The sequence below is a fragment of the Caretta caretta genome, chromosome 3 (assembly GCF_965140235.1).
Source record: "Caretta caretta isolate rCarCar2 chromosome 3, rCarCar1.hap1, whole genome shotgun sequence".
Classification (NCBI taxonomy): Eukaryota; Metazoa; Chordata; order Testudines; family Cheloniidae; genus Caretta; species Caretta caretta.
In genome coordinates, this window is record NC_134208.1 from 22,916,603 (window position 1) to 22,928,194 (window position 11,592).

The 11,592-nt window shown below is 38.9% G+C and overlaps 1 protein-coding gene across 4 annotated transcripts in view; it reads left to right on the forward strand.

Moving 5' to 3' along the window:
* Positions 1 to 11,345, forward strand: part of WDR35 (WD repeat domain 35) — an 82,650-nt gene extending 71,305 nt beyond the window's left edge. For 3 of the 4 annotated variants that reach the window (XM_048845586.2, XM_048845588.2, XM_048845587.2), the window contains 8 exons: positions 2,769 to 2,915; positions 4,977 to 5,109; positions 5,777 to 5,887; positions 7,532 to 7,696; positions 9,171 to 9,311; positions 9,781 to 9,937; positions 10,614 to 10,854; positions 11,175 to 11,345. In XM_048845586.2, the coding sequence (XP_048701543.1) occupies positions 2,769 to 2,915; positions 4,977 to 5,109; positions 5,777 to 5,887; positions 7,532 to 7,696; positions 9,171 to 9,311; positions 9,781 to 9,937; positions 10,614 to 10,854; positions 11,175 to 11,325 (1,246 nt within the window). In that variant the 3' untranslated portion in view covers positions 11,326 to 11,345. The remainder of the gene's footprint in view (positions 1 to 2,768; positions 2,916 to 4,976; positions 5,110 to 5,776; positions 5,888 to 7,531; positions 7,697 to 9,170; positions 9,312 to 9,780; positions 9,938 to 10,613; positions 10,855 to 11,174) is intronic. The other variant, XM_048845589.2, reaches the window with a different exon arrangement.
* Positions 11,346 to 11,592: the final 247 nt, after the last annotated feature.

Genomic DNA, 11,592 nt, shown 5'->3' on the forward strand with positions numbered 1-11,592 from the left:
AGCCAGTATCAAAGTCAGATTCAAGGCTCACAGAATTTGTCCGACCACTCTGTTTATTAGCAAAGCGCTTTGCCAATGCACCCAGATATGTAAGCCCCCTGCAAAAGCTCAAGCTAACTTATTTATACAGATAAGCCAAAGCCAATTTAACATAAGAGACAAAAGGAAGAGAAACTGACAAATATACATACATATCTTATCTTATTTGCATACGAACGTTTGCCAATCTCCTAGCTCAGTAGGAGCTCGAAGTTAATTAGTTTGAGGACCCATTGTCTCACACTTCGTTAATGTTTCTCTTCCTGACAACTATATTTCAACAAACCCTTCAAGCAGCATTTCTTTAACGAATTATAATTTAAATATAATTCATTCTACTTTCACACCAGTTAACTAGTTGCTGTTAGTTAGTTAAATCCTACATTCTTTGAATTACACATACATGTTGCTGGGTTTTTAAATTAGCAGTAATCACATGGGAGCACACCATGGATGACATTTGGACAGCTCAATGAAAACTTCTGCTTAAGGGTTATTGTTTGCTTTTGTTTTGGACTAACAAATTTTTAGAATTTAAAGGAATGAGGTAGAAAATAATATTGAAAATATTATAAACCAGGGGCACACCCTGAGCTGGAATACTGTTTAGGTCTGGTCATCCCATCTCAAGAAGATGTAGCTGAAATAGGGGTTCAGAGATGGAGGACAAATGAACCATAGAATCATAGAATATCAGGGTTGGAAGGGACATCAGGAGGTCATCTAGTCCAACCCCCTGCTCAAAGCAGGACCAATCCCCAACTAAATCATCCCAGCCAGGGCTTTGTCAAGCCTGACCTTAAAAACTTCTAAGGAAGGAGATTCTACCACCTCCCTAGGTAACGCATTCCAGTGTTTCACCACCCTCCTAGTGAAAAAGTTTTTCCTAATATCCAACCTAAACCTGCCCCACTGCAACTTGAGACCATTACTCCTCTTCTACCACTGAGTATAGTCTAGAACCATCCTCTCTGGAACCACCTCTCAGGTAGTTGAAAGCAGCTATCAAATCCCCCCTCATTCTTCTCTTCTGCAGACTAAACAATCCCAGTTCCCTCAGCCTCTCCTCATAAGTCATGTGTTCCAGACCCCTAATAATTTTTGTTGCCCTTCGCTGGACTCTCTCCAATTTATCCACATCCTTCTCGTAGTGTGGTGTCCAAAACTGGACACAGTACTCCAGATGAGGCCTCACCAATGTCGAATAGAGGGGAACGATCACGTCCCTCGATCTGCTCGCTATGCCCCTACTTATACATCCCAAAATGCCATTGGTCTTCTTGGCAACAAGGGCACACTGCTGACTCATATCCAGCTTCTCGTCCACTGTCACCCCTAGGTCCTTTTCCGCAGAACGCTGCCTAGCCATTCGGTCCCTAGTCTGTAGCGGTGCATTGGGTTCTTCCGTCCTAAGTGCAGGACCCTGCACTTATCCTTATTGAACCTCATCAGATTTCTTTTGGCCCAATCCTCCAATATGTCTAGGTCCCTCTGTATCCTATCCCTGCCCTCCAGCGTATCTACCACTCCTCCTAGTTTAGTATCCTCCGCAAATTTGCTGAGAGTGCAATCCACACCATCCTCCAGAACATTTATGAAGATATTGAACAAAACCAGCCCCAGGACCGACCCCTGGGGCACTCCACTTGATACCGGCTGCCAACTAGACATGGAGCCATTGATCACTACCTGTTGAGCACGACAATCTAGCCAACTTTCTACCCACCTTATAGTGCATTCATCCAGCCCATACTTCTTTAACTTGCTGACAAGAATACTGTGGGAGACCGTGTCAAAAGTTTTGCTAAAGTCAAGAAACAATACATCCACTGCTTTCCCTTCATCCACAGAACCAGTAATCTCATCATAGAAGGCAACAAGTGTCAGGCATGACCTTCCCTTGGTGAATCCATGCTAACTGTTCCTGATCACTTTCCTCTCATGTGAGGCATGAGCCTCTCATGAGTGGAGGCATGGAAGTCTTCTATATATAGACTGGGACTTCAAGCTTAGATAAAAAGGGACATGAAAGAGGTATCTAAAATAACAAATAGTATAAGGTATGTCAGTGGGAAGCTTCCATTAGCTTTTCTCATACTAGAAGAACAAGGAGACATCCAATAAAACTGAAGGGGAACAAATTTAAAGCTGATAAAGAAAATAACATTTTACACAATACATGATTAACCTGTAGAGGGCATTCTGTGTCAGTGAGGCAGAATGCCTCCCAGAGCTGTTTGTTTGCACAGTATGTGACACCCCCTTAAGGGATACAATGTATACCCTTCCTTATGGCTGTACAGTGGAACTAACCAGTGGTGGACGACCATGATTCTGCTTATTTCCTGACCGCTTCTGGGGAAGAGCATTTCAGTAGCAGCCACTACACAGGGGGCTGGAATTCTGGGCAGTCCATTATTCCCTTCCCCACCACTATGAAAGCTGCATAAAGACCATCACAATCTAGCTCAAAGTAAGTAATTTTCTCTTTCAAATATATTTAAAGGTCTTTTTAAACATATATTCTTATTTATTGAGCTGTCTAAGGCATAATAACTAATCAGGGTAGTTTTCCTTTAAGATTTATGCAGTCTCCAGGCCATAAGTCTTTCATTTTTCCTTTATGTTCACCTGCAGGGGTAGTATTTATGAACACTTTTGTCAAGAATTTCTGCAGCTATTTTATTTTCCTTTTTTAATCGTCATCAAATATGTTCTGATATTTATAGAGATCTTGCTATTGGTCTACGGATAAAACTGGGAGACTGGTTTCGAGTATTGCAGCTATTGAAAACAGGCTCAGGCGATGCAGATGATACTCTTCTTGAACAAGCACATAACGCTATTGGAGACTATTTTGCAGACAGACAAAAATGGTATGTGTTATAGCAGGAAATAATGAAGTGGTGGTAGCTGTCTCAGAATTCAGACTCTCCTCGTAAAGTTCAGCACAGAGTATGGGGGGCACATTTGGGAGCTGGAGTGCAGAGTGTGTGAATGTGGAATGAACTGGCATGATCCAGCCCTATCACCTTGAAGAGCTAGTAAGTTTCAGAGGGCATGTGTCCCACCACTACTTGCAGCTTTGAAATTCCACAGAGAACTGTTGTTTAGAGTGGGGAGAACAGAAAAGCAATAATCCCAGCTCTGCCAGGAATCCAATCACTAAACAATTTCTTCAACTTTGGGGAAAAAATCAACCTAGGCAAACAATTTTGTTACACTACAGTTAAAAGTTACGAGTAAATATTAGTTACAGAATGGCCAAAAACCTTACAAGTATGTTGTAGTGAAACAAACAAACAAAACAAAAAAGAGAGAGAAGACTGAGGAATTTCAGAGCTAAGGTTAATCTTAAACCCAAACTTCTCACAGTATATAACTGCACGCTTAAGGCCACCAAAACTACATTAACTCTGCCCCTGTAAAGGAGTCAGCTCCCAGAGAATTTAAAGGCCACACTTTTGGGTGTCCAACTTTAGATGTGAAGGCTGTTGCCCCACTCTGGCACTTTGAGTGCAGAAGGTGGGGGCCTGCAAGGATTGTAAAAATTAATACTGGCCACTCCACGCTTGTATTAAACTCATAGAATCATAGAATGTCAGGGTTGGAAGGGACCTCAGGAGGTCATCTACTCCAACCCCCTGCTCAAAGCAGGACCAATCCCCAACTAAATCATCCCAGCCAGGGCTTTGTCAAGCTCCCCAGGTTACAGCTTTTTTCTGACCTTGGATGGGTAGATGCTGCCACCACTCAAGTGTAAAAAACCCCTTTGAGAACCGAGGAGGGCACACTTGGGAGTTCGTTCCTGTGGGGTACCCTCAAGCCCTTTCAGCCCCCCCTCCGGGGAACAGCTGAGAAAGAAAAGAAAGGAAATCTGCTGTTGCCACCAGCTAATTAAACAAATCTCTTAGGACACAAAAATCCAATCCTGTTCTTAAAAAATAAAAGGTTCATTTTATTAAAAACAACAAGAAAGAAAATACATTTGGAATTTAGGCTTTTTGCTAGATTTAAAAAAAACAATTACAAGGATTAAGCATCAAGGTAGCTCTCTTAAAGTTTACAAGCAAAACAAAAGAACCTGTGGTTAGCACAGAGGAGTCCACAAACCATAAAGAAATAAGAGATAAACCTAATCGCGTCTTCCTAGACATTTCCTGATTTACTTACATATCTGGGGTTTCAAATGAGTAGTTTCTAAGTATGATCTGATGATTTTCATACCTGGCCCAAAGCTTTTTACAGCATAGTTCCAGCCCAGACTCTTCTCCGGGAAAACAACACAGACAGACAAAGGGAAGTTTTTTCCCAATTTTAAAAAGTTCTACCCTTCCCATTGGCTCGTTTGGTCAGGTGCCCACTCCCTTCCTTTTACCTATGGACTTTTTAACCCTTTACAGGTAAATCAAGTAGAGAAAAGCTACTAACAGGGGTTTTATAGCTAACTGGCTGGCTGGGGGTCCATAAAAAGGAGCTTATCCCCCCCTTCATTTATCACAGATCATGGGGCCTCATTTTTCAGAAATATTAGGCACTTGCATCTTCCATTGACTTCAGCTGGAATGAAGATCAGACTATGGGCAACTAAATTGAGGCACCCAAACAGTCAACTTCTGAAAATGGCATAAATGATTTGTCCACTCATTGTAGATGGAGTAATATACATCAGGTTTTCTGACTTTCCACCTCTGCTCTAGCCATTGGATCCTGTTACTGCTGCAACATAATGAAGCTAAATTTCTTGAGCATTCTATAACAGCTGTATTTCCGTTATTTATATAATGCCAGAAAACGTAGCCAACTGGTAAAAATATTATTTTTTTATTTACAAATATATACTTAGTGAACAAGTTATTTCTTAGTGTTTAGTCAGATGGCACTATATTAACATTTAAGTTTGTTTGTCTTAGTAGGCTTTTTTTTTTCCTCCTTAGGATAAATGCTGTACAATATTATGTACAAGGAAGAAACCAGGAACGTTTAGCTGAATGTTACTACATGCTAGAAGACTACCAAGGACTAGAGAATCTGGCTAACTCACTTCCAGAAAATAACAAGTTACTTCCTGTAAGTATAAGAAAATTATTATGGTTATTTTGGTTTTCAACATGTGACCTTGTCTGCACTAGACTTTTTTTGTCCCAAATTTCTCATGGTTGCTACCACTGGTTCAGCTCCCCTGGCAATAGCAACAGCGGTAATGTTAGTGAAAGGTGAAGATTGGGGTTATTCCTGATCCTGAAAGAGGGAAAGACCCTATCAGTATGAACTGAAGTGATCCACTGAGTAACAGCTAATTAAAAATTAGTTTGATTTGTTTGTTATTCCAGAGTAGATGGTAAAGGCAAATCATGTTACTTGAATGTCCTTTAGGCTTATTACACTGTTTTGGACAAACACAGCCATAACCCCCTTCTTTCCCAACCCTATTCTGTTCTGCTAAATTTTCCAATATATGCACTGAATCCTAGGAGGAAGAATCCCTACTCCCCATAATTAAAAGATGATGTTCTGCCTTGAATCACTTTTCATTGAAAACCAATGTAGATCTGAGAAACAGGGTGTAAGAGCAGAATATATTTCTTTAGATTACTGCAGTGTGTTTTCTCTCTTTATAATCTGTAAACAGCATCAGTAATAAAATTTCAGAAGCTTGTAATAGGATTACAGTTACTAAAGGACTGTCCCGAAGATTTGGAAATAAATGGTAACAAGATTGTGATGTCTTTTGCAGGACATAGCTCATATGTTTGTCAGAGTGGGCATGTGTGAACAAGCTGTGACTGCCTTTCTGAAATGTAATCGACCAAAGGATGCAGTAGATACCTGTGTACATCTCAACCAGGTGAGAAATTTGGCAGCTGGCAGAATGTGGTCTTGGAATGAAAAAAAGGATTAACAATGGGATTTTTACCTCTTAGTCCCCAGTAAGATTTCATTTCATATTGGTCATCTGATGGCTCTTCAGTACCCTTCAAAACTTCATGCCTTAGTGCTTAAACCAATACCAACTGTTAGGGTATGAGACCTTTGTGAGAGGCAGATCATAGAATCATGGAATCATAGAATATAAGGGTTGGAAGGGACCCCAGAAGGTCATCTAGTCCAACCCCCTGCTCAAAGCAGGACCAATTCCCAGTTAAATCATCCCAGCCAGGGCTTTGTCAAGCCTGACCTTAAAAACCTCTAAGGAAGGAGATTCTACCACCTCCCTAGGTAACGCATTCCAGTGTTTCACCACCCTCATAGTGAAAAAGTTTTTCCTAATATCCAATCTAAACCTCCCCCACTGCAGCTTGAGACCATTACTCCTCGTTCTGTCATCTGATACCATTGAGAACAGTCTAGAGCCATCCTCTTTGGAACCCCCTTTCAGGTAGTTGAAAACAGCTATCAAATCCCCCCTCATTCTTCTCTTCTGCAGGCTAAACAATCCCAGCTCCCTCAGCCTCTCCTCATAACTCATGTGTTCCAGACCCCTAATCATTTTTGTTGCCCTTCGCTGGACTCTCTCCAATTTATCCACATCCTTCTTGAAGTGTGGGGCCCAAAACTAGACACAGTACTCCAGATGAGGCCTCACCAATGTCGAATAGAGGGGAACGATCACGTCCCTCGATCTGCTCGCTATGCCCCTACTTATACATCCCAAAATGCCATCATACTACATGCTGGTCTACACTAGAAAGTTAGGTTAACCTAGCTACATTGCTCAGGGATGTAAGTTAAGCTGACCTAAGCCTCAGTGTAGACAGCACTAGGTTGATGGAAGAATTCCTCCATCAGCCTAGCTATTGCCTCATGGAGAGGGGGATTTACTCTAGCAATGAAGAACCCCTTCTGTCGCTGTTGTAAGTATCTATGCTACAGCAGCACGGCTGCATTATCCGTTTACCAATTAGGATCATCATTAGCTATCTCAGGAGAGAAGCCAGGGACTGAATAGACATGGAGAACTAGATCCACAAAGGGACTTCAGTATTGTGACACAATGACTAACTTTTAGGTGCCCAGAAAATCTCAAGAACAACATTGCGAACCACAAAGCCTGAGTTAATGCCTAGGCTCCCTATACAAAACATGGGGAGAGAGAGATGCCTACAAATATGATCCACAAAAACCAGTGTGCTTCTGACGGCTACACGTTGAGGCTTTTTCAGAGGCTTCCAACAGTCAGTGCCAATTCTGACAATAAAAAAAAATGTTGCTATGTACTTTGCTTATTAAAATCATAACTTCTGTTTCCCTGCGTAAAACACGATAGGATATTTTGACTATAAGGAAATAGTCATTCCAAATGGCTACAGAAATGAACACAAGGTTGTCGATGGCATAAATATTTGTAGTTGTATTGTATTTACCCGTTCCTTTGACATTATTGTAGTAATGTTCTAAAATGATGTTTTAGCTGTTACACATGAAAAGTGGGCTCTTAGTGTATATTTGAAAACACATGAAATTGAATAATTCTGACTATTCTTATTTCCAGTGGAATAAAGCCGTTGAGTTGGCTAAAAATCACAATATGAAAGAGATTGGATCCTTGCTAGCTAGATATGCATCTCATTTACTGGAAAAGAATAAAATCCTTGATGCCATAGAACTCTATCGTAAAGCCAACTATTTTTTTGATGCTGCTAAACTCATGTTCAAGGTATTATGGTTTTTTATTTTATGTGATATGGACCAGTCAGAAATAACATTATAATTAGCGAGCATCAGTTGCTTTTGTGTAGTGTTCAAATTTTCCAGTGTTAGCTATTTGTTCCCTGGAAATAGTTATCATTATACGGAAACCACCATAACTACAGAACTATCATATTAACAAGTAATGCCAGTTAGATATCTTTTCTTCACTTCCTGTCAAAAACTCTTGCTCTGTGCTGGTAAGCTTCCAAGGTGGGTGCAATGATCCCTGTGTATAGTCTGAATCAGTTTGTAACCAAGTTGAAGTTTATAAAGTGCTTTTGACATTTTTTTGGTGACAGGCACTATATAAATATAATTGTTACAACAAATGTTTACAAATATATTATTTCTAAAACTGTTTCTCCTCTCATGGCAAAAACCCTAGTCCTCACTGATGGCTATCCATTTGTCAAATTTGACTTTTAAAAATCCAGCCACTTTTAGTTGCATGAATGCAAAAAAAGTCTACAAAACATATTTTTTATAAAAGGCAGATATATTTTTAGTTTTGTTTTTTCCTTCCAGCAAGGTAATAGAAAAATGGCTATATTATTTTTTATCAAACTTTCTAAATTTACCTCTTGACTTAGAACAAATATGAGAAATTTCAATTCAAAATGTAATGTTTTTAGAAAGTTCTAAGTACGTTCGTATAAGAATGTTTAATAGAAGTACCTCTTTAACTGTAGCCAAGCGTATCTACTGCAGTGATGACTTCAATACAGGATCAAGCTAAAGGACTAGCTAGACTAAAGGGAATGAGCTTTTATTCACTCAGAAATAATAGCAAAGAGAATTCGGGAATAACTGACCAAATAAATGTTTTCTTTCAAGTTTGTTCCCCTTCAAAGGAATAGAAGAATAATACACATTCTTGTCATGTTTAGAAACATTATTGGATTCCTAAACTCAATATTTTTGTCTTAACCTGTTCATACAGTTCCATTTTTTGTTTAGGCCCCAATTGTACAACATGTTTCTGCCCCTGCATAGAGTACCACTGACTTCAGGGGTCCTTCTGCATGAAGATAGTTGCACGGTCAGGTCTTTATACCTGAATTGTTGCTGAAAGGAGTCTACTATCATAGAGAGTTCAGGTTGCCATCTTGGGGAAGATTCTCAGCTTGTGTATATAGGTGTAGTTTCATGGACTTCAATAAAACTATACTGATTTACACCAGCTGAGGACTGGCTTTAGACACCTGCTAGCCACAGACCTAGAATATATAAATTCTGCACTTAAAATCTTGAGAATGAAGTTCAGCTATATTGGTTTGTTTGTAAATTAAATTCTAATATTCAAGTAAAAATGGACTTTTGACATAGCTTCCTATGGTACATAAAAGATCTTTAATATAATTTTAGCATATCGTTGTAAAAAAAGAAATAGCATTTTCATTTTTAGAGACATAATTTTTCATGTTCTTTATTTCTTTAAGATTGCAGATGAAGAGGCAAAGAAAAGGACTAAACCTTTACGAGTCAAAAAGCTGTATGTATTGTCAGCTTTACTTGTAGAACAGTACCATGAACAAGTGAAAAATGCACAGAGGGGAAAAGTTAAAGGAAAGAGTTCAGAGGTAAAGTGTCTCAAATGCTTTCTATGGTGTTGTAGCCATGTCAGTCCTAGGATATTAGAGAGACAAGGTCAGGGAGATAATATATTTTATTGGACCAACTTCTGTTGGTGAAAGAATGAAGCTTTTGAGCTTACACTGAGCTCGTCTTCAGGTGACCTGAAGCAACTGGAGCAATTTAATTTGAGTTTTGTAACTCTGTCACTAAAACATTATTTCAAGCACAAATTGTGGGCCAGCTTTTCAGACATGTACTGAAACTCTGTAATTTACACAGATACGAATGATTTTGCATGGCTGAAAATTTGTACTATATAGTATAAATAGTGAAATTCATTTTAGGACAATATATATATACATTTTCCTAAGTTAACATAGAAAATAGGTATAGTGACTAGAAAAATCTCTTTTCCCTCATCTTGCTGTGTGTTTTAAACAGAAATTTTTACCTGTGATATTCCTTTGATTTTAGGCTACTTCAGCTTTAGCTGGTTTGCTAGAGGAAGATGTTCTTTCTTCAGCTAATCGCCTCACAGATAATGCCTGGCGAGGAGCTGAGGCTTATCATTTTTTTATACTTGCACAAAGACAGCTCTATGAAGGTTATGTAGACACGGCAATGAAAACAGGTAGGATTTATTACAGTACAGATGGCATGAAAACTGAAATCAGTCTAAGCCACACAAATCTGTAAACAAATTAATTCCATTTACATTTGTCATGTTTGTTCCACCCATTACCTGATCCATGTAATGTAGAACATGAGAAATATAATTAACAGTGTTGGAACAATCATCAGCAGGTGCCAAGTTAGTTGCCAGTTTGAGCATCAGGTAGTTCTACAGAATAACTACCAATTTTACCAAAACATCTAGGGGCTGGTTACCAGGAGATGTCTGAAGTTTAACTTGTCACTATCTGACAAGTTTAGATAACAAATCCCATAGGGTTGTTATTGACCACACACTTATGTGCATTGAATGATGCTTCCATGAAGCTCACATCAGAGCCCCGGGGCTGCAGAGGAATCGATAGATGTTAGTTGGGTAAGTTGTGCCTTCTACCTTCTCTCCGTATTGAAGGGCCTAATTCAAACACTTCATTTTCAATTCACAATTAAATACAAAGTTTCTTCTTTAAAAATAGGGAGGACTATCTATGCTCTCTACTATTTTCATTGGCTTTATTTTGTTTGTTTTATTTAATCAGGTAATTGATATTAAGACGACAATTTACTAGTACAATTAAGTTGTTTTTGTGTTCAAGGGGACATGTTGTAACTTTCTCAATCTTTTCATTTGCTAGCTCTTCACCTGCGAGATTATGAAGACATTATCCCTGCAGTTGAGACCTATTCCCTTTTGGCTCTCTGTGCATGTGCCAACAGAGCATTTGGTACTTGTTCAAAAGCCTTTGTTAAACTGGAATCCTTAGAAACCCTTAGCCCTGAACAGAGACAGCAATATGAAGATCTTGCACTGGAGATATTCACTAAACACTGTCCTAAACATACCAAAAAATCTGATCTGGATGGTCTTCTGGAGGGGTAGGCTGACTACATTTTGGTTTTGTTAGTATGATGATAGAAGTTTTCTTCCTTTCATTTGATATTGGGAGCGGCTGGCTCTAAGTGCTGATGCTAGACTAATGTATATACTGTGTAATACCAGGAAGATTACCATACCTGGCCCTATTAATAATATACACTAACACGTGATTTAATTATGCCGTACTAATAAAATGATGCAGACCTAAGTAGAGAAAAGCTTAAATTTGTTACAGATGGCCAAAGAAAGCTTTGCAAATTATTAAACTACTCAAGCAGGTTTCATCTAAAGCTGTGTTTTTTCTCTTTTGTTTTTTTAGTGGAGAAGGGAAACTTCCAACGTGTGTTGCAACAGGAAGATCTATCACAGAGTATCAATTCTGGATGTGCAATGTGTGCAAGCACTGTGTGCAGGCCCAAGAAATAAGCAATTACAACTTCTGTCCTTTGTGCCATAGTTCAGTGACATAGTAAAAGAAAAAGAATTGTGAGTGTGTCCTTGTATATGTACCATTACAAACATAAAAAAGACTTCAAGATTTCAAAGTGTGTTATGAAATGTAATACAGGCACTATACTGTTACAAGATGCTACTAAGATTATAGAGAAAAATCTTTCTTAGAAAGAAACTAGAATGACAAGAGTCCCGAAAAAGATGTAATTGTGAACCCTCTTTTATAAAAATGAGTTAACAGGATCTTTTCTAAGACTAAAAACAAACAAAATGAATGCATGCTT